A 23,050-nucleotide genomic window follows, 5' to 3' on the forward strand; every position below is an offset into this window, starting at 1 on the left:
CTGGGGGCACTTCTTGTACATTTTGGATCATTTCCTATTGATTTGATGTCATTTCCTAGTCACTTCCTGTAAAGTTAGGGCATTTTGGGATCACTTCCTGTACATTTTGGATCATTTCCTGTCAATTTTAGGGCATTTGCCGATCACTTTCTGTTTAATGGTCACGTCCTGTTGATTTGGGGTCACTTCCTGTAAAGTTAGGGGCATTCCAGGTTCACTTCCTGTACATTTTCGATCATTTCCTGTCGATTTTAGGGCGTTTCCCAGTCACTTCCTGTTTAATGGTCACCTTTGGTAGATTTTGGGTCACTTCCTGTACATTTGGATCATTTCCTGTCGATTTTAGGGCGTTTCCCGGTTATCTCCTGTTTAATTGTCACTTCCTGTACATTTTGGGTCACTTCTTGTTGATTATAGGGCATTCCTGATTAATCCCTGTTCATTTTGGGCCACTTTTTGTTGATTTAGGCTTACTTCCTGTTAATTTTGAGGCATTTCCTGTTTATTTAGTCACTTTCTGTTGATATTGGTTCAATTCCAGGTCACTTACTGTTGATTTTTGAGGCCTTCTTTGTTACTGCCGGTTCATTTTGGGTAACCTTTTGCTGATTTAGTTTAAATTTCTGGTTACTTTCTGTTGATTTTGGGGCCCTTCGTGTTGTTTTTAGGGCATCCCTGGTTAATCCCTGTTCATTTTGGGTCACTTTTGGTTGATTTAGGTTCAATTCCTGGTTACTTCCTGTTCATTTTGGGGCATTTTCTGTTAATTGTGTCACTTCCTGTTTATTTAGGTTCAATTCCAGGTCGTTAACTATTGATTTTGGGGCATTCGTGGTTGTTGGCCGTTCATTTTGGGTCACTTTTTGTTGAATTAGGTTCGATTCCAGGTCACTTCCTGTTCATTTTGAGGCATTTCCTGTTCATTTTGGAGCATTTATAGTTACTTCCTGTTCATTTCAAGGAATTTTCTGTTGATTGGGTCACTTCCCGTTGCTACAGATTCAATACCACTTCACTTCCTGTTGATTTTGTGGCATTCTTGGTTACTTCCCGTTCATTTTGGGTCACCTTTTGTTGATTTAGGTTCAATTTCAGGTTACTTCCTGTTAATTTCAAGGCATTTCCTGTTGAATTGGGTCACTTCCTGTTGATATAGGTGAAATTCCAGGACTCTTACTGTTGATTTGGGGGCTTTCTTGATTACTTCCTGTTCATTTCAAGGCATTTCCTGTTGATTTGGGGCATTCTTGATTACTGTTCTTTTGGCATCACTTTCTCTTGATTTAGGTTCAATTCCAGGTCACTTCTTGTCGAATTTGAGGCATTTCCTGTTGATTTTAGGTCACATCCTCTTGAATTTGGGACACTCCTGGTCAACTCCTGTTCATTGCGGGTCACTTTTTGTTGAGTTAGGTTCACTTCCGGGTCAATTCCTGTTCATTTTGGGGCATTTCTGAGGCGCTTCTTGTTGCTTCTGGACAAATTCCTGTCCATTTCAAAATGACGTCATGTAAAAAATGAAGTAATTATAATATTGAAAGGTAATCGTTACGTAAAAAGGCGCTAAATATCATGTAAAAACATGATACTGTCTTGTAAAAATGTCAAAGCTAGCATGACAAAACATGATCGTTAACATATCGATAAGTGAATTGTGTAAAAATCACCCCAAAACAAAAAATTCTGACATTTATATAAAAGCTAACATGTAAAAATGGATAAAACCCTGATGCTTATCATATAAAAATGGGACAATTTTGATTTGAAATGGCAATTTCCAACACTCAGTAAACACATCAAAAATGCATTCTAACTGTTGTAGCGTCTTTAATGACATTTCATATATGAACTCACAGTCTCCCGTGGACGGCACCAGACGAATCGTCGGCCAAAATTCCACGCTGTCCTTTCGTCCCCGGTCGGAACGTATTTCGACGTCTACGGTAACGTTCACCTGAGTCCCGCGGCCAGCTTCTCCATGGCGGCCTTGCGCTCTTCGGCTTTCTGCTGCGAGCGGCGCAGGACGTTGCGCAGCTCCTGGAGGTGGTCCAGCGTCCCCTCCAGCTCGCCCTTCACCGTCTTCATTTGACTCTCCAGCATCTGCGTGTGATGCAGCGAATTGCGACGGTGACGCCGGCTCGATCGCACTTTCTCCTCCAGGTCCTCCACTGCGCGCAAACATGGCAACGTTACCTCCGACGAGGACGCCGTTAAACCTTTAGCTCCATAGGACATCTATTATTAGCAATGAGCTCAGATTGGGTCACTGTCTGGTTCATTTTAGAGTATTCGTGGGACACTTCCTGTTGATTTTGAGTCACTTCCTGTACATTTAAGGTCACTTTCATTCCCAAAATCAACAGGAAGGGACCCACTCCATCATTTCCTGATGGCTTTAGTACATTTTAGGTCATTTCCTGTTGATTTTGGGGCATTTACGGGTAACTTCCTGTTGATTTCGGCACATTTCCACATCACTTCCTGTTGGTTTCAGGTCCCTTTCTGTCCCAAAATGACCTAAAATTTACTGAAATCATCAGGAAAGGATGTAATTGGTCACTTCCTGTTGATTTTGGGTCACTTCCTGTAAATTTAGGGGCATTCCAGGTTTACTTCCTGTACATTTTAGATCATTTTATGTCGATTTTTGGGCATTTCCCGGTCACTTCCTGTTTATTTTGTCACTTCCTGTTGATTTTGGGTCACTTCCTGTAAATTTAGGGGCATTCCGGGTTCACTTCCTGTACATTTTGGATCATTTCCCGGTCACTTTCTGTTTTTTTAATGTCACGTCTTGTTTATTTTGGGTCACTTCCTGTAAATTTAGGGGCATTCCAGGTTTATAATCCAGTACATTTTAGATCATTTTATGTCGATTTTTGGGCATATACCCGGTCACTTCCTGTTTATTTTGTCACTTCCTGTTGATTTTCAGTCACTTCCTGTTAATTTAGGGGCATTCCGGGTTCACTTCCTGTACATTTTCTATCATTTCCCCGTCACTTCCTGTTTTTTTTTTATGTCACTTTCTGTAAATTCAGGAGCATTCCGGGTTCACTTCCTGTACATTTTGGATTATTTCATTCATTATTTCATTTTGGTCATTTCCTGCTGATTTTAGCTCACTTCCTGTAAATTTTGGGGCATTCCAGGTTGACTTTCTGCACATTTTGGATCATTTCCTGTTGATTTTAGGTCCTGTCTCAGTCACTTCCTGTTTAATGGTCACTTCCTGTTGATTTTGGCTCACTTCCTGTAAATTTTGGGGCATTCCAGGTTGACTTTCTGCACATTTTGGATCATTTCCTGTTGATTTTAGGTCCTGTCTCAGTCACTTCCTGTTTAATGGTCACTTCCTGTACTTCCTATAAATTTTGGGGCATTCCAGGTTCACTTCCTGTACATTTCGTATAATTTCCTGTCAATTTTAGCACATTTCCAATTCACTTCCTGTTTATTGGTCACTTCCTGTTGATTTTGGGTCACTTCCTGTAAGTTCAGTGGGCATTCCGGGTTCACTCCCTGTATATTTTGAATTATTTCCTGTTGATTTCAGGTCATGTCTCAGTCACTTCCTGTTGATTTTGGGTCACTTTCTATAAATTTTGTGGCATTCCAGGTTGACTCCCTGTACATTTTGGATCATTTCCTGTCGATTTTAGCACATTTCCCGGTCACTTCCTGTTGATTCTGGATCTCTTTCTGTTAGTTTTGGGGCATTCTAGGGGTTACTTCCTGTACTTTTAGGGGCATTTTAGGTCACTCTGTCCCAAAATCAACAGGAAGTGGCCAATGAACAGGACGTCAATCAACAGGAATTGATCCAAAATGGGAAACCAGAAACCTCATCTTTCAGCGCCATTGACAGTGCTCGACGTCCAATCCATTTGGAATGGGAGGGGCTAATGAACAAACGAGGTCAAACGTTAGAAGAGGAATGATAAGAATGAATATAGGGGTTCTTAATATTAAAATTACATGGCATTTGTATTATAAAACGAAAAAAAAAAAAATTATGGGTTCAAGAGGTCAAAGGTCACAGAGGTCGAGGTCAGAATTTTTGCAGTAATACAAGAACAAATAAAGGGATTATGATCAAACTTGCGGGATGGGTTTGTAATATAATACAGAGGAGATGATTGCATTTTGGGGTCATGAGGTCAAAGGTCACAAAGGGCAGAAAATGGAATCATTACGAAAGGATGTTTGTTCGAACGCAGCCGGAACTCCCATTTCAATTCGGATTGGACATCGTCAACAGTAGAAGATGAGTCTAAAAGCGAGAGCGGCGAGAGACGCACCCAAATTGTCCTGGAGCTTGTCGGGCTCTTGCCGCTTGTCCATCAAGTCTTTGGTCTGCTGCATCAGCTTCTCCATCTTCAGCAGCTGCGCCGCCTTGCTGTCGCTGTCCCGCCGGATCTTCAAAAGTTCTCGCTCTCTGGGGCTCAGCTCCTCCATCGCAGAGTCAGTCCCGAAGGTCTGACCCTCTCCGTCTTTTTATGGACGCGGTGACGCCGCCCCGGCCTCGCGTCCTCGGGCGGCGAGGAGAAGACAAGGCGGCGCTCAGTTCCGCTGCGTCACGAGATCCGACGCTTCCGCGTTCCCGACCGGAATAGCAACAATAACAAAAAAAACCCTCGTGGTGGTCCTCTCGGACCAAAACAATACAACCGAGGACTTTCAATTTATTTCAAAGTTTGCCAAATGTTCCTTTATTTTTGAACAAAAAAGCTCAGTTTGTTGCTTAAGTGACCCGCAAATGTCCCAAAAACAGGAAGTGATGCAACAATTCCCCAAAATCAACAGAAAGTGACCCATAAACGGCAACGGACGTCCACCATCGCCACCGATCGAGTCAATAACGATATCAAACGCCACTGACGATGATACTGCAGAATGTCATTTTTGACCTATTTCATTGATTAGCAATGGGGAGCAGAAAGCACGCATTGTGTCATGTGGACACAAACGCTTCTGTGCGTTGGCCTTGAGGAAAAATTCACCATGAAAATAATGCACTCATTTCGTGCTATGACAACTTTTCACATGACCGGCAAGATGTTGCATTCAGGAACATTGGAAAAAGTACCCCAAAATCAACAGGAAGTGAACCAAAATGTACAGGACGTCACCCAGTAATGCCCCCAAATAAACAGGAAGTCCCCCAAAAGTAACAGGAAACGACCCTAAATGAATAGGAAGTCACCCAGGAATGCCCCTACATCAAGAGGAAGTGACCCAAAAACAACTAATTGCCCCCAAATCTTCAGGAAGCGACCCAGAAATGCACAAATATCAACGCAATGTTCCCCAAAATGGACAGGAAGTTACCCAGGAATGCCCCCAAATCAACAAAAAATGGCCCAAAAGCACCTCGAATTGCTCCAAAATCAACAGAAAGTGTTTAAGGAACAGGAAGTGACCCGGATATGCAAAAAAAAAAAAATCAACAGGAAGTGACCCAGACATGCCCCCATATCAACAGGAAGTGACCCAAAAGCACCTCGAATTGGATCAGGAAGTGATCTAATGAAGCTCGCATTTTCCCCAAATCACCCAAAATCAAGAAGCAAGATGGAAGTGACTGAAAATCTAAAGGAAGTGACATGAATATGCCCCAAAATAAACAGGAAGTGACTCAGGAATGCCCACAAATCAAGGGGAAGTGACCCCGAAGTAAATGGAAGTGACCCAGAAATGCCCCAATACCAAGAGGAAGTGACCCAAAATCCTCAAGAAGTGTCCCAGAAATGCCCCAACATCAACAGGAAGTGACACCAAATGAATAGGAAGTGATGTGGAAATCCCCCCAAATCAACAGGAAGTGACCCAAAAACACCTAAAATTGTCCCAAAATCAACAGGATGTGACCCAAAATCTACAGTCACCACGCAATGCCCCAAAATCAACAGGAAGTGTTTAAAGAACAGGAAGTGACCCAGAAATGCCCCCCAAAAAATCAACAGGAAGTGACCCAAAAGCACCTCGAATTGCCCCCAAATCAACAGGAAGTGACCCAGAAATGCCCAAATGTTAACAGGAAGTGACTGAAAATCAAAAGGAAGTGACCTGAATGCACCTTGAAATGAACAGGAAGTGACCCATGAGTGCCCATAAATCAGGAAGTGATCTAATGAAGCTCACATTTTCCCCAAATCACCCAAAATCAATAAGCAAGATGGAATTGACTGAAAATCTAAAGGAAGTGACATGAATATGCCCCAAAATAAACAGGAAGTGACTCAGGAATGCCCACAAATCAACGGGAAGTAACCCCGAATTAAATGGAAGTGACTCAGAAATGCCCAAAATCAACAGGAAGAATGACTGGAATGTTCCAAAACCAAGAGGGAGTGACCCAAAATCAAAAGGAAGTGACTAAAGAGCAGGAAGTGACCTGGAAATACCCCAAAAGAAACAGGAAGTGAGCTAAAATCAATAGGAAGTGACCCAGAAAGGCCCCAATACTAAGAGGAAGTAACCCAAAATCCTCAAGAAGTGTCCCAGAAATGCTCCAACATCAACAGGAAGTGACACCAAATGAATAGGAAGTGATGTGGAAATCCCCCCAAATCAACAGGAAGTGACCCAAAAACATCTCAAATTGTCCCAAAATCATCAGGAAGTGACCCAAAATCTACAGTCGCCACGCAATGCCCCAAAATCAACTGGAAGTGACCAGGAAATGCCACAAAATAAACAGGAAGTGTTTAAAGAACAGGAAGTGACCCGGAAATGCCCCCCCCCAAAAAAATCAACAGGAATAGACCCAGACATGCCCCCATATCAACAGGAAGTGACCCAAAAGCACCTCGAGTTGGATCAGGAAGTGATCTAATGAAGCTCGCATTTTCCCCAAATCACCCAAAATCAATAAGCGAGATGGAATTGACTGAAAATCTAAAGGAAGTGACATGAATATGCCCCAAAATAAAAAGGAAGTGACTCAGGAATGCCCACAAATCAACGGGAAGTGACCCCGAATTAAATGGAAGTGACTCAGAAATGCTCCAAAACAACAGGAAGTGGCCAAAAATCAACAGGAAGAATGACTGGAATGTTCCAAAACCAAGAGGAAGTGACCCAAAATCAAAAGGAAGTGACTAAAGAGCAGGACGTGACCTGGAAATACCCCAAAAGAAACAGGAAGTGAGCTAAAATCAATAGGAAGTGATCCAGAAATGCCCCAATACCAAGAGGAAGTGACCCAAAATCCTCAAGACGTGTCCCAGAAATGCACCAACATCAACAGGAAGTGACACCAAATGAATAGGAAGTGATGTGGAAATGCCCCCAAATCAACAGGAAGTGACCCAAAAGAAGCTCAAAATGTCCCAAAATCATCAGGAAGTGACCCAAAATCTACAGTGTGTCACCACACAATGCCCCAAAATCAACAGGAAGTGTTTAAAGAACAGGAAGTGACCCAGAAATGCCCAAAAAAATCAACAGGGAGTGACCCAGACATGCCCCCAAATCAACAGGAAGTGACCCAAAAGCACCTTGAATTGCCCCAAAATCAACAAGAAGTGACCCAGATATGCCCAAAAGTTAACAGGAAGTGACTGAAAATCAAAAGGAAGTCACCTGAATGCACCCTGAAATGAACAGGAAGTGACCCATGAGTGCCCATAAATCAGGAAGTGATCTAATGAAGCTCGCATTTTCCACAAATAACCCAAAATCAATAAGCGAATAAGTGACCCGAATTAAATGGAAGTGACTCAGAAATGCCCCAAAACAACAGGAAGTGGCCCAAAATCAACAGGAAGAATGACTGGAATGTTCCAAAACCAAGAGGAAGTGACCTAAAATCAAAAGGAAGTGACTAAAGAGCACGAAGTGACCTGGAAATGCCCCAATATCAACAGGAAGTGACACCAAATGAATAGGAAGTTATGTGGAAATGCCCCCAAATCAACAGGAAGTGACCAAAAATCTACAGTGTGTCACCACGCAATGCCCCAAAATCAACAGGAAGTGTTTAAAGAACAGGAAGTGACCCGGAAATGCCAAAAAAAAAAATCAACAGGAAGTGACCCAGACATGCCCCAAAATGAACAGGAAGTGACCCACAATGTAAAGGAAGTCACTTAGGAATGTCCCCAAATCAACAAGTGACCCAAAAGCACCGCGAATTGCCCCAAAATCAACAGGAAGTGAGACCAAATGAATAGGAAGTGATGTGGAAATGCTCAAAATCCAACAGGAAGTGACTAAATAACAGGAAGTGACCCAAAAATCTTCAAGAAGTGACCCGGAAATGCCCCAAAATCAACAGGAAGTGACACCAAATGAATAGAAAGTGATGTGAAAATGCTCAAAATCAACAGGAAGTGACCCAGAATCCTCAAGAAGTGACCTGGAAATGCCCCAAACTCAACAAAAAGCGACATCAAATGAATAGAAAGTGAAGTGGAAATGCCCTAAAATCAACAAAGTGTCCAAGGAACAGGAAGTGACCAGGAAATGCCCCAAAATCACCAGGAAGTGACCCAAAATATACAGTGTGTCATCACGTAAACCCCCAAAATCAATGGGAAGTGACCCAAAAGCAACAAAAATTGCCTTAAAATCAATGAGAAGTGACCCGGAAATGCCCAAAAATCAACAGGAAATGACCCGGAAATGCCCCATAATGAACAGGGAGTGACCCAAAATGTAAAGGAAGTCACCTAGGAATGTCCCCAAATCAACAAGTGACCCAAAAGCACCTCGAATTGCCCCAAAATCAACAGGAAGTGACCCGGAAATGTCTAAAAGTTAACAGGAAGTGACTGAAAATCAAAAGGAATGCACCTTGAAATGAACAGGAAGTGACCCATAAATCAGGAAATGACCAAATGAAGCCCGCATTTTTCCCAAATCAACAGGAAGTCAACCAAAATCAAAAGGAAGTGAGCCGGAAATGCCCAAAAATCAGCAGGAAGTGACCCAAAAGCAGCTCGCATTTTCCCCAAATCAACAGGAAGTTACCCAAAACCAATAGGAAGTGAGCAAAAACGAACAGGAAGATACTTCAGTGCATTTTTGGCTCACTTCCTATTGATTTGTGGTTACTTCAGTTGTTTTTGGGTCACTGCCAGGTCACTTCCTGTTTTGGTGATGAAAAAATATAATGCCCACCCATAAACGGAGATGCCTTGCCTTGCTCATTCGCTGCCAGACTTCCGATTTCAAATGGATCGGACGTCTGCTCGTGATCGACTGATTCAAATTGACAGCAGAAGAACGATTGGACTGAAACGACAAGGAGGAGAAGGAGCCGGATGGTGTCCAAAGACTTTAATGGAGGAGGAAGTCCCGCCCCCTAGCTGAGGACTTTGTGGTATGGGTGCAGAGGGAAGGCGGCGGCGAAGGCTCGGATGTCGACCACCGCCACGGCGCCGTCCCGCAGCGTCGGCGAACGCACTTCCGGGAAGCTCAGCGAGCTCACCTCGCCGTAGGATGACGAGGCGGCGGCCGGGGGGCACGTCGGATCGCCCTCGCTTTCCGGCGGGTCGCCCTCCTCGGCGCCGAAGCCCACCACCTGGCAAACCGGAAGGATCAGAATTGCAGGGTGAGTTTGTCATATGAAACCAAAGCAGTGATTACATTTTGGGGTCAAAATCAACAGGAAGTAAAGCATATGCTTGCTCTTTTGGTCTGTTAACTCCTGTGGGCCACTTCCTGTTGAGCTTGGGTCATTTTCAGGCCACTTCCTGTTAAGTTTGACGCATTCCCGGATCACTTCCAATTGATTTGGGATCACTTCCTGTTTTGTTTCAGTCATTTCCTATTGATTTTGGGGCATTCTTGGGTCACTTCCTATTCATTTTGGGGCATTTCCAGGTCACTTCACGTTGATTTTGGGTAACTCCCGGTTGGATTTCAGTCATTTCTTGGGGCAATGTGTGTTTGAAATGGTATATACAACACCCACCGAAACGTCATTGTACTTGGCCAAAATCAACAGGAAGTGACCCGGAATTAATTGCAAGTGACTCAGAAATGCCCCAAAATAAACAAAGTGCCCCGAGAATGCTCTAGTCTAAAACAACAGGACGTGACCCGGGAATGTCCCCAAATCATCAGGAAGTGACCCAAAATCAACAGGAAGTGACCTGGACATGCCCCAAAAGTAACAGGAAGTGACCCGGAATTAAAATGGAAGAAAACAACCCACAAAACCACAGGGTGTTGACCCAAAACCAACAGGAAGTGACGAATGAACAGGGATTGACCTGGAAATGTCCCCAAAAAACAGGAAGTGAACAAAACCCAACAGGAAGTGACCCAAAAGCAAATGACCCAAAATCAAGGGGAAGTGACCTGAAAATACTCCAAAAGAAACAGGAAGTGACCCAATACCAATAGGAGGGGACACTGAATTAAATGGAAGTGGCTCAGAAATGCCCCAAAACAACAGGAAGTGATCCTAAATCAACAGGAGGTATCCCTGAAATGTCCCAAAACCAAGAGGAAGTGACTAAAGAATAGGAAGTGACCTAGAAATGCCCCCCAAAACAACAGGAAGTGACCCCGAATTAAATTGAAATGATTAAAGAAACAGGAAGTGACCTGGAATTGAATGGAAGTGACTCAGAAATGCCCAGAAACAACAGGAAGTGACCCAAAATCAATGGCAAGTAACCCCGAAATGTCCCAAAAAGAGGAAATGGCGTGAAATCAACAGGAAGTGATTAAACAACAGGAAGAAACCTATAAAATGCCCAAAAAGAAACAGGAAGTGACCCAAAATCAATAGGAAGTGAGTAAAGAGCAGGAAGTGACCTGGAAATCCCTAAAAGAAAAATCAACAGGAAGTGACCTGGAAATGCCCCAATATCAACAGGAAGTGACCTAGAAATGCCCCCCAAAACAACAGGAAGTGACCCTGAATTAAATGGAAATGATTAAAGAAACAGGAAGTGACCCAAAATCAACAGGAAGAGACCTGGAATTGAACGGAAGTGACTCAGAAATGCCCTGAAACAACAGGAAGTGACCCAAAATCAATGGCAAGTAACCCCAAAATGTCCCAAAACCAAGAGGAAGTGGCCTGAAGTCAACAGGAAGTGACTAAAGAATAGGAAGTGACCTAAAAATGCCCCCCAAAACAACAGGAAGTGACCCCGAATTAAATGGAAGTGAGTAAAGCAACAGGAAGTGACACAAAATCAATAGGAAGTGACCCAGAAATGCCCCAAAACCAAGAGGAAGTGGCCTGAAAGCAACAGGAAGTGATTAAAGAACAGGAAGAAACCTGTAAAATGCCCAAAAAGAAACAGGGAGTGACCCAAAATCAATAGAAAATGACCCCGAATTAAATGGAAGTGACTCAGAAATGCCCCAAAACAACAGGAAGTGACTAAAGAACAGGAAGTGACCTGGAAATTCCCCAAAACAACAGGCAGTGACCCCTAATTAAATGGAAGTGACTCAGAAATGCCCCAGGCCAAAACAACAGGAAGTGACCCGGAAATGCCCCAAAACAACAGGAAGTGACCTGGAAAAGCTACAAAAGAAACAGGAAGTGACCCAAAATCAATAGGAAGTGACCCCGAATTAAATGGAAGTGACTCAGAAATGCCCCAAAATCAACAGGAAGTAACTAAAGAACAGGAAGTGACCTGAAAATGCCCCAAAAGAAACAGGAAGTGACCCCTAATTAAATGGAAGTGACTCAGAAATGCCCCAAAACAACAGGAAGTGACCCAGAAATGCCCCTAAACCAAAAGGAAGTGGCCTGAAATCAACAGGAAGTGATTAAAGAACAGGAAGAAACCTGTAAAATGCCCAAAAAAAACGGGAAGTGACCCAATATCAATAGGAAGTGACCCGGAATTAAATGGAAGTGACTCAGAAATGCCCCAAAACAACAGGAAGTGACTAAAGAACAGGAAGTAACCTGGAAATGCAACAAAATAAACAGGAAGTGACCCCTAATTAAATAGAAGTGACTCAGGAATGCCCCAAAACAACAGGAAGTGACCAAAAATCAACAGAAAGTAACTAAAGAACAGGAAGTGACCTGGAAATACCCCAAAAGAAACAGGAAGTGACCCAAAATCAATAGGAAGTGACTCGGAAAAGCCCCAAAACCAAGAAGTGACCCAAATGCCCAAAATGCCTGGAAATGCCCAAATGAAAAAGGAAGTGACCCAAAATCTACAGGAAATGACCTGGAAATGCCCCAATATCAACAGGAAGTGACCCGGAAATGCCCCAAAACCAAGAAGAAGTGACCCAAAATCAACAGGAAGTGACTAAAGAGCAGGAAGTGACCTGGAAATGCCCTAAATGAAAAAGGAAGTGACCCCAAATTATATGGAAGTGACTCATAAATGCCCCAAAACAACAGGAAGTGACACAAAATCAATCGGAAGTGACCCGGAAATGCCCCAAAACCAAGAGGAAGTGGCCTGAAATCAACAGGAAGTGATTAAAGAACAGGAAGAAACCTGTACAATGCCCAAATAGTAACAGGAAGTGACCCAAAATCAATAGGAGGTGACCCAGAATTAAATGGAAGTGACTCAGAAATGCCCCAAAACAACAGGAAGTGACTAAAGAACAGGAAGTAACCTGGAAATGCAACAAAAGAAACAGGAAGTGACCCCTAATTAAATAGAAGTGACTCAGGAATGCCCCAAAACAACAGGAAGTGACCAAAAATCAACAGGAAGTAACTAAAGAACAGGAAGTGACCTGGAAATACCCCAAAAGAAACAGGAAGTGACCCAAAATCAATAGGAAGTGACCCGGAAATGCCCCAAAACCAAGAAGAAGTGAACCAAAATCAACAGGAAGTGACTAAAGAACAGGAAGTGACCTGAAAATGCTCCAAAAGAAACAGGAAGTGACCCAAAATTTACAGGAAGTGACCTGGAAATGTCCCAAAAGAAACAGGAAGTGACCCAAAATCTACAGGAAGTGATCCAGAAATGCCCCATATCAACAGGAAGTGACCCGGAAATGCCCCAAAACCAAGAAGAAGTGACCAAAAATCAACAGGAAGTGACTAAAGAGCAGGAAGTGACCTGGAAATGCCCTAACTGAAAAAGGAAGTGACCCAAAATCTACAGGAAGTGACCTGGAAATGCCCCAATATCAACAGGAAGTGACCTGGAAATGCCCCAAAACCAAGAAGAAGTGACCCAAAATTAACAGGAAGTGACTAAAGAACAGGAAGTGACCTGAAAATGCTCCAAAAGAAACAGGAAGTGACCCAAAATTTACAGGAAGTGACCTGGAAATGTCCCAAAAGAAACAGGAAGTGACCCAAAATCTACAGGAAGTGATCCAGAAATGCCCCAAATCAACAGGAAGTGACCCGTAAGTATCCAAAAATTACCAGGCCAAGAATTTTTGCTAAATTATTTTGAAATACCGATAAGTGCTACAATGTCTTCCATTTGAAACTAACATCAAATTGGACTGGTGTGTTCACATTTCTAAGACTTTTGAAACTTGAAAACATTTTCAAGTTGTATGTTTTTAACATAAGGAAATCAATGCTTTTAATGTGGAGGGCCTTACATGCACGCTGAGCTTCCTGCCGGCGCCGCCGCGATGCTCGGCGAACCACGAGAGCAGATCCTGACGCGTGAAGCCTTTCAGCGCCGCGATCTGCGACCGAACCAAAAGCCAGGTGACTTTGCGGAAAGCCAACGGAGTCGACGGAACGCCAAAGACGGACCTCCAAGTTGAGTCTCTGGAAGACGTGTTGCCTGGTGAGCACCTCGAACCAGTTGCGGTCCACCTCCTCGCCCAGGTGCGCGTCTTCGCCCTCTTTCAGCTTGACCAGGGCCGTCACCTGCGTCCCGAAGGCCTCGTCGCTCAGCGCCGACAGGGTTTGCCCGAACCACTCCAGGAACTCCTCCACCTTGGCCTCCACCAATTCCGTGCTGATCGCACACAGGAACAACAACAACAACAAAAAAACAAGTCGGCAATTTTGTGGTAAGACCAGTAGAGGTCAGCATTTTTACATCTCCAGCTCCAATTGTCACACCATTGGACACCTATCACCTGTACTTGGTGGCCTGCGTTTCCACAGTGACGGAGAATCCGAGGACCCCCGAGGTGTTCCTGCAGGTGGGGTACACGTGGTACCTCATAGACACACAAACAAAACCTTAACGACATCAAAAGGCGTCGGACGTACGTGAGGTAGTTGGCAAAGACTCACCCCAATGTCTCTTTGGTCCGGAGGAAGTTGAAGCACGGCTCCTCCATGTGCATCTGGGAAAAACGCACACATTTAGATCTACATTTCTTACTTTTTTTCAAATTTCTGATGAATTTCCAATATTTTGGGGGTTAAGATCTTCCCTATTTCTAGAGTTGTATTTTTCAATGTTATTTTGGATATTTTGTGAGAGTTCAAAACTATTTAAAAAAAACAGGACTTGTTATGATGCCTTTTGACCACATGAGGGCTCAATGAGTCATTTCCTAATACAGCAATGAATCTAATATAGAAATTTTCTGTACTTTATTTGAACTTTTGTATTATTTTTAATTAATTTCCAATATTTTGTTTTCCCCATTTCATTTTTTTTTTTCGATTTACTAATTTTTGTTGTTGTAGTTTTCCTATTTAATTGTCTGTATTTTCTCAGCGTTAAAAAGACTTGTTGAAATGCCTTTTGATCACAAGAGAGCCCAATGACTCATTTGCAGCATTCTGCAGCAATGAATATACTGTAGTATGGAAATTTTCTGCACTTTATTCGCACTTTTCTATTCCTTTTTCCTCATCTCTTTTTTTTGTTTTCGGTTTGTTTGGGGGGTTTTTTTACCACAAGAGGGCCCAATGAGTCACTTGCCAATACTTAGAGAGATACGTTCTGCAACATTGAACATTGTATGGAAATTTTCTGCACTTTATTAGAACTTTTCTATTATTTTTAATAAAATTTCAATGTTTTTGTTTTTGTTTTGTTAAGATTTCCCAATAATTTTTGTTGTATTTTTCCTATTTAATTTTCTATATTTTTGTGAGCGTTAAAAAAGATGACTTGTTGAGATGCCTTTTGACCACAAGAGGGCCCAATGAGTCATTTGCTCATTCGTTCTGCAGCACTGAATATATTATAGAAATTTTCTGTTATTTTCAATATTTTGTTTTCCTTTTTTTTTTTTTTTTTTTTTTTTTTTTGTACCACAAGAGGGCCCAATGAGTCGCTCGCTAATACGTTCTGCACCATTGAACATTGTATGGAAATTTTCTGCACTTTATTAGAACTTTTCTATTATTTTTAATTAATTTTTAATGTTTCGTTTTCCCCATTTTTTTGTGGTTGTTTTTTTTTTGTTTTGTTAAGATTTCCCAATAATTTTTGTTGTATTTTTCCTATTTAATTTTCTATATTTTTGTTAGCGTTAAACAGATGACTTGTTTAGAGGCCTTTTGACCACAAGAGGGCCCAATGAGTCATTTGTTAATACGTTCTGCAGCACTGAATATATTATGGAAATTTTCTGTTATTTTCAATATTTTGTTTTCCTCATCCCTTTTTTTGGGGGGGGGGCGGGGCTGGGTTTTTTTGTTTTCATTTTTTTGTTTTTTTTTTGTACCACAAGAGGGCCCAATGAGTCGCTCGCTAATACGTTCTGCAGCATTGAACATTGTATGGAAATTTTCTGCACTTTATTAGAACTTTTCTATTATTTTTAATTAAATTTTAATGTTTTGTTTTCCCCATTTTTTGTTTTTGTTTTGTTAAGATTTCCCAATAATTTTTGTTGTATTTTTCCAATTTAATTTTCTATATTTTTGTTAGCGTTAAACAGATGACTTGTTGAGATGCCTTTTGACCACAAGAGGGCCCAATGAGTCATTTGCTAATACGTTCTGCAGCACTGAATATATTATGGAAATTTTCTGTTATTCTCAATATTTTGTTTTCCTTCTTTCTTTTTTTTTTTTTTTTTTACCACAAGAGGGCCCAATGAGTCACTTGCTAATACGTTCTGCAGCATTGAACATTGTATGGAAATTTTCTGCACTTTATTAGAACTTTTCTATTATTTTTAATTAAATTTTAATGTTTTGTTTTCCCCATTTTTTGTTTTTTTTTTTGTTAAGATTTCCCAATAGTTTTTGTTGTATTTTTCCTATTTAATTTTCTATATTTTTGTTAGCGTTAAACAGATGACTTGTTGAGAGGCCTTTTGACCACAAGAGGGCCCAATGAGTCATTTGCTAATACGTTCTGCAGCACTGAATATATTATGGAAATTTTCTGTTATTTTCAATATCTAGCTTTCCCCATCCCTTTTTTTTTGGGGGGGGGGGGGGGTGTTAGAATTTCCTAAAATTTTTAATGTGTTTTTCCTATTTGATTTTCTATATATTTTGAGAGAGTTAAACAGATGACTTGCTGTGATGCCTTTTGGCCACAAGAGGGCCCAATGAGTTATTTGCTAAAGCGTTCTACACTAATAGATATAGACCCTACCCACGTGACGTCACAACTCCGCTCTCCTGAATGGTACCGCCCACTTGTCCGTCAAAACATAGTGTTAACCTGTTACGGCTACGTACATTTCTCCTATTTACGGCGTGTTTTTCTGCTCCTTAACATTAATAATCAAAATGGTGAAGGCGTGTGTGGCTGTTGGTTGCACTAACAGAGAAGATGGAAGGAGAGACTTGAAGTTTTACCGTATTCCGAGGGATCCAAAGAGGAGAGCGAAATGGACGGCTGCAATTCGACGTGAAAACTGGGCACCAAAAAATCACCACAGACTATGTAGTAGTCATTTTATATCCGGTAAGATGCATTTAAAATATACTTAGAGGGTTTTGGGGTGACAAATAACCACAATTAAGATCATTGCGAGGCTAATCGCCGACAACATACGTCGTAGTACGACATAGTTTCAAATTCAAGATGTTTGTGACTTCCCTTTCTTCCACCATCGTTATTTTTTGAATAATATTTAGCTGGTACCAAGTGAAAGAAACTGGCCTCGTCTACGGGGCTGACAAATAACCACAATTAAGATCATTGCTAGGCTAACCGCCGACAACATACACATATGTATGTAGTGAGAGTGCTATCGCTAAACCATATAAACATTAAAAGCCTTAACTCCATTGACAAACGACATGAAATACATTAGACTTGACAACAAAAGATTTTGAATTGAAAATTTCATAACTCACCTTTCCAAGCACAAGATAGATTCCTGCCGAACGAGGACCTGTTTCACCCAACCAGCAACGAAGTATTTATAAGCCTCCAAGCTCTTGACGTTTTTCAAATTTTGGTGGGAATAGGCTGATTTTGTGTGGACAAGATAATTGTAAATATCAGCATAGCAGATGTCAGGCAGACAGGGCGAAGACAGTGGGTCGAAAAACATCGATTTGGGCATCAAATATGGATCTGGCGACTGTATAGAAAGAAGCTTTTCCACATAATGCCTTTTATGCAACACATCCAGTGTACCATTTACGGCATCAGAAAGCACCGGGTCTTCCATGAAATGCATTTTAAATTCCTCGATCAATTGAAAACTATGCTAATACAGAGACAAAATGACGGACAAGTGGGCGGAACCACACAGCGAGCACGTGGTTTTATGACGTCGGTGGGTAGGGTATACAGAAATTTTCTGCACTTTATTAGAACTTCTCTTTTATTTTTAATTAATTTTGATATTTCGTTTTCCCCGTTTTGTTTTTGTTTGGATTTCCCAAGTTTTTTGTTGTTGTAGTTTTCCCATTTATTTTCTATATATTTTGTGAGAGCCTTGTTGTGATGCATTTTTGGCCAAAAGAAGGCCCAATGAGTCATTTGCTTATACAGCAGTGCAAACAGTAGTAAAGAAAAGAAAGTACTGACCACCAGCAGCTCCATTAGGGCATGTTCACGCAAATTTTTCAGACCCGACTGCAAAACACGCACACATATCACACATTTTTCATCGAGTCCAATTCAAGAAGACTATTAAAACGCGCGCAAAGACTCAGCTACCTGGTAGTAGACGGTGACTTCGGAGTTGGCGTCGCCCTTGTTGAGGGATTTGACCTTGCACAGGTGATGACCCACGGGCAGCTCCACCACCCGGAAGGAAACGGGGACCTCTGCAGACAGCGGCCGGAATTGCAGCTTCCTGGCAGGCGAGATAATGAGCAAAAATGAATTGCCATGTTAGCCATTTTGTGTTTTCTTTACAACGTCAGAGACCAAATCAGCAGCAGAGGACAACCAGCAGGAATTGGCCTAAAAACGCCCTAAAACTAACGAGGAAGTGAACTGAAATAAACAAAGTAACCTGGAAATGCTCTGAAATCAACAGGAAAAAACAAACAAACATACAAAGCAAAATCAACAGGAAGCGATCTAGCAATACCCTAAAATCAAGATGAAATGTTACAAAACAGACTGGAAGAAGACACTAAAATGCCTCCAAAATCAACAGGAAGTAAACTCTCAATATAAAACATATGTAATTCCGGAAGGTGGCGCCTGTGCTAAACGGAAACGGTTGAGCATCAACTCACCGAACCAAATCTTTTAGGAACTCCTTGGACTCCTGCGGGAGAAATGTTCTCTGGTTAGCCGCGGCACAAAAAAAAAAACTTCCTCAAGAACACGGCGTGCGACCTGACCCCGCTCGTGAAGTTTCCCTGCACCAGCCCCTCGGCGTACATCTCCTCCTTCAGTCGGCCGGCGAACGTCAGGAGGTCGCTCAAGGTGGGTCCGGCCGTGACCACCCGGTACTTTTCCACCAGTGACCAGCGGCTGCGCTCCAAGATCAGCAGACGGACATCCCTGCGACCGACGTCGGAAGAAGTGTGGATTAAAGTGGGAAATTCTCTTTTTTTGGGGGGGTGTTTTTTATTTTTTTGCCAGACTTGCCAATTTTTTTAGGTTCCCCCCCCCCCTTTTTTTTTTTAAATTTCTTTAGGGTTGTTTTGTGGGTTTAAGATTTTATTTTGGGGGGGATGTGGTGTTTTTTGTTCTGTTTTGCCAATTTATCTGCAGTTAAAAATGACTAAAATTAAAATTTCAAATAAAATCTTGTTTTTTGAGGGTTTTTTTCAGATTTTGGTGGAGTGGTTGTGTGTTTTTTTTATTTTGTTTTGTTTTTCTTGCAGTTTAGCAAAATTTTTTGGGGAGGTTGCAGTTTTTGCATTATATTTTGCTGTTTTTTGGGGGGGTACTGTGCATTTTTTCAAGTTTTTTACATTTTTATTTTACATTTTTTGTGATTTTAACATTTTTTTTCAGGGTTGATTTGTGGGTTTGCCAACTTTTTCAGTTTTTTGGGGGGGGTGCTGTTTTTTTTTTTTTTTTTTACAAATTTAAACAAAGTTTTTGAGAGATTTGACATTTTTTTTTTATTTCTCAATTTTTTGGGGGGGGAAGGTGTGTTTCTTTTGCAGTTTTGCCAATTTTTCGTCAGTTTGGCATTTTAATTGTTTGCTTGACCCCCCCAAAATACCCCCACCCCTACTTAAAAGGAATTGGACGTCTAGCGCTGTCCATGGCAGCCAATGAAGAATGACTAAAATCAATCTTTTTTTTTTTTTTTTTGCAGTTTGGCAATTTATTTGTGGAGGTTGTGGTTTTTGCATTATATTTTGCTCTTTTGCTGGGGATTTTTTTCAGTTTTGCAATTTTTTTGGGGTGTGTGCAGTTTATTTATCTATTTTTTGTATTATATATAATTTTTAGGGGGGCGTGTTTACAGTTTTTAAGGTTTTGTGATTTTGACTTTGTTTCAGGGTTTTTATGGGTTTGCCATTTTTTGTTTTTTTTTTTTGGGGGGGGGGTTGCCAATTTTTCCAAAGTTTGGCATTTTTATTGTTCACTCGCTCCCCCCAGTCACAAGGAATAAAATGTCTAGCACCCACCATGGCAGCTGATGAAGACTGACAAATTAAAATATATTAAAAATTCTGTTTTTTTTTGTGTGATTTTTTTTTTTTTTGCTCAGATTTTGGCGGGGGTGGTTGTCTGGTGTTTTTTTTTTCACAGTTTTTGCATTAATTTTTGTGATTTTGCCAGTTTTTTTTCCAGTTTTGCAATTTTTTTTTAGAGGGGAGGGGGTTGCAGTTTTTGTGTTTTCAAAATATATTTTTTGCAGCTTTTCACAATTTTGCAATTTTCTTTCCACAGTTTTCAGGTCTTTGCAGGGATTTTCAAGCCAGTTTCTCACATTTTCAGTCTATTCTTTTGATTTTTTTTAGACTACTTGTGGTTTTTGAGTTGTTTTACGATGTCTTACGCACTAGCAGCGCCCCACGCTGACGGCTTTCATATTACAACGGAGAACTTGAAGCTGAGAAAACCTGAAGCCAAAGCCCGCAGACAGGAACTTACTTGCCCAGACGGTCGGGCTTGATGAGTATGTTGAAGTAGGTCTTCTTCAGCTGCTCCAAAAACATGGAGAAGACCTCGGCGGTGGACGTAAAGCCGGCTAGGTGGTCCACCAGCAGGTCCAGGAGAAGCTGAGGACGACGATGAAAGCAAGCATTGGCCACAAGAACATTACAAATTTTTTTCCCCCCACAATATTGCAACTTTAATGTCATAATTTCATTTATTGTGAGTGATACTGACGGGCAGCTTGTGGTTGAACCCTTTGAGGCGTAAGATCAAGCCGTGCTCGCCGGCCAGCAGCTTGTACTCCAGCTGCGCCACGTCGGCCTCGTACGCCGGCTCGGCCAGGTTGTAGGCCAGGATGCTCACCAGCAGGTCGAACAGAACCACGCTGAAACGGACACGCGCATTAGAGAAAGACCCGTGTATTCAGCGTTCATTGGCTGGGCTGCCAACCCTCCCGCTTCAAACGGATTGGACATCTAATAGTTATAAAATAATTGACGACAGAAGCATGAAAAGAGCTTTCTTCTTTATTCTCTTGCTTTTCTTCTCTAGCTGTCTTTGAAGGCACTAGCTGTCCAATCCAGGTCTAGTGGGAGGATTGGCAGTGAATGCTAGACGTCCAATCTGTTTGCAGCGGGAGGCTGGCAGCGCTGCCAGAACCCCGCTTCAAATGGATTGGACGTCTACTCGTGAGAAACACAAGGATAAAAGGAGGAGTGTACAACACATGATTGGGTTTTACAGTGGCAAAAATAAGTGGCAGCCATTTTGGGTAGGTCAACCAGCAGTTGGGAACAATCACGAACGATGTTTTTTTTTTTTTCTTTTTTTTCGGTTTAGTTAAGAGATGCAGGTTTTGAAAGCTTTTATGATCAGTGTTGGGAGTAACGCCGTTACGTAACGGCGTTATTTTTTCAGTAACGGGGTAATCTAACTACCGTAATTTTCGCACTATAAGCCGCTACCCACCAAATTTGGCACGAAAACGGAATTTGTTCATAGATAAGCCGCACTGGACTATAAGACTCAGCTGCCTTATGGGAAATGTACAGCAAAAGATAGGAACCGGTAACACTTTATTTGACAGCGGCATCATACGACTGCCATAAGACCAAAGAAACCACCATGTGCTTTGACCTAATTGGCTGCAAAGCCTCATTGCATCAAGAAGCTTCATTTGGCCATCAGCGCTCCCTTGTGGGAGACAGTCAACCTCTGTTGCCACCTGCTGTCAATACTGTTGTTGTCCAACATGCCTCCTAGCATGCATTGCAGCGCTACAGAATCACAATTTTATGTGCTAATTATTTCTTCAGTTTCTGTTCCAGTTGTTTCATTACTTGCTAGTAATGGTATTTGGCAGTGACGTGCGGTCAGGGGAGGCATCATGACAAAAAAATAATTATAGCATCAAATTTATATGAATATTTGTCCATTGCTCTTTATGTATGACTCATTTCAAACATTTTTTATAGTCAAAATCGCTGAATTTGCCTAATTCCTGTTCAAATAAAGAAATGAAACGAGAGGTGCGGCAGCAACGAGTAAAGCCTCACCTCTGATTGCGCAATCCATTACAAACTGGGTTGATACATGGAATTGGAGCGTGCTGGTTGCCGTACATCTGCATGTCGCCATTATAATGTTTCCAGATACGTTTATTTGACCTGATTTTCCACAGTCTGGCTAATGTCTTTATCCCTTAAAGTTTAATGTTTGTTAGCGACATATTTAGTTTTGCTGATGGGAAATAAAACCGCAGTGAGAAGGCACAGATTGCGGCAGATAGTACTCCGCCGCACTGCAAGGGGGCGTACGTGAAACTGGACTTTCCGTCAAAAGTGGACGCGATTAACAACACCGGAGCTAAAAGGTTTGCTTCAAACTACGGGACAGAAGATAACTCGCGCTTTTCAAACGGACTGGTACACCCGAAAAGACTGGCTATGTGGCTGTCCTTCGAAAAATCGCCTTTGCTGCTTTCCCTGCCTTTTCTTCTCAACTTGTGCCAATGTCTGGACTAACACGAGATATTGTGACATTAAAAAAATACCACGAAGCCTCAGCAAACACGAGAGCTCGACCACTCACATTCAAAGCCTGATTGCTTTAAAAACTTTTGGAAGCTCAAGGATCGATTTGGCTTTGACGAACAGCAGAAGCTCAACGGTAGCATCCACAATGCCAAGGTAAAGGAAAACCGAAAGAGTTTGAAAGACCTCATTAATGCAACCTGCATCCTAGCTAAATGGGAGTTAACATTTCGTGGTATCGATGAGCGTGTCAGCTCTTGTAAACGTGGCATATATGTAGAACGATTACATGGTTTTGCTGAGAAAGATGAAAGGTTAGCTAGACTTTTGGACACATCCACTGTGTTTTCTGGCTTGTCAAATAGAACACAGAACGATCTAATTGAAGCAATCCTCTCCATTGAGTAGGAGAGATGTTTTTTAAAAAATAAGGAAAATAAGGAGGACTTTTACAAAAAGGGCGTAGGTTTGCATAGGGACGGTAGGGACATAACACTACCAACTTTTCAGGATGCTAAAATTGTCCCCACCGACTTTTAAGCAACCTTACCTTTTTTGCATGATATAATGTTCAGTTACATAGAGAATTTAGATCTTTCAATAGTTCCATATGTTGTAAGGATAGAATTGACCCTACCATTATTAAGTGAATTATGTTCATTATGTTTATGCTAATAAAAACCG

General features: G+C 41.7%; 2 protein-coding genes across 2 annotated transcripts in view; both read right to left on the reverse strand.

The window, feature by feature from the left end:
* Window positions 1-1,856: 1,856 nt before the first annotated feature.
* si:ch73-389b16.1 (uncharacterized) lies at window positions 1,857-9,197 on the reverse strand. The gene is made up of 2 exons (XM_057840369.1): window positions 4,302-9,197; window positions 1,857-2,168 (listed from the first exon to the last, which is right to left on the reverse strand). The coding sequence occupies exons 1-2, from the start codon at window positions 4,456-4,458 to the stop codon at window positions 1,951-1,953; spliced, it is 375 nt and encodes a 124-aa protein (XP_057696352.1). The 5' UTR covers window positions 4,459-9,197; the 3' UTR covers window positions 1,857-1,950.
* Window positions 9,198-9,270: 73 nt separating this feature from the next.
* The window catches only part of nrd1a (nardilysin a (N-arginine dibasic convertase)), a 31,846-nt gene continuing 18,066 nt past the window's right edge, over window positions 9,271-23,050 (reverse strand). The window contains exons 20-30 of the mRNA XM_057840362.1: window positions 20,568-20,718; window positions 20,328-20,455; window positions 18,611-18,773; window positions 18,503-18,534; window positions 17,973-18,111; window positions 17,841-17,888; window positions 14,174-14,226; window positions 14,014-14,097; window positions 13,682-13,889; window positions 13,522-13,611; window positions 9,271-9,529 (exon numbers count right to left, since the gene is read on the reverse strand). Coding sequence (XP_057696345.1) covers window positions 9,311-9,529; window positions 13,522-13,611; window positions 13,682-13,889; window positions 14,014-14,097; window positions 14,174-14,226; window positions 17,841-17,888; window positions 17,973-18,111; window positions 18,503-18,534; window positions 18,611-18,773; window positions 20,328-20,455; window positions 20,568-20,718 — 1,315 coding nt within the window. The 3' untranslated portion in view covers window positions 9,271-9,310. The remainder of the gene's footprint in view (window positions 9,530-13,521; window positions 13,612-13,681; window positions 13,890-14,013; window positions 14,098-14,173; window positions 14,227-17,840; window positions 17,889-17,972; window positions 18,112-18,502; window positions 18,535-18,610; window positions 18,774-20,327; window positions 20,456-20,567; window positions 20,719-23,050) is intronic.

Source organism: Corythoichthys intestinalis, chromosome 7, assembly GCF_030265065.1.
Source record: "Corythoichthys intestinalis isolate RoL2023-P3 chromosome 7, ASM3026506v1, whole genome shotgun sequence".
In the NCBI taxonomy this organism is placed as follows: domain Eukaryota; kingdom Metazoa; phylum Chordata; class Actinopteri; order Syngnathiformes; family Syngnathidae; genus Corythoichthys; species Corythoichthys intestinalis.

Excerpts from the sequence above, each read along its gene's own strand:
- si:ch73-389b16.1 (XM_057840369.1), bottom strand. The coding sequence starts at position 4,458 with ATGGAGGAGCTGAGCCCCAGAGAGCGAGAACTTTTGAAGATCCGGCGG. Across the intron at positions 2,169-4,301 it reads CAAGCTCCAGGACAATTTGG|TGGAGGACCTGGAGGAGAAA; the intron begins GTGCGTCTCTCG and ends GTTTGCGCGCAG.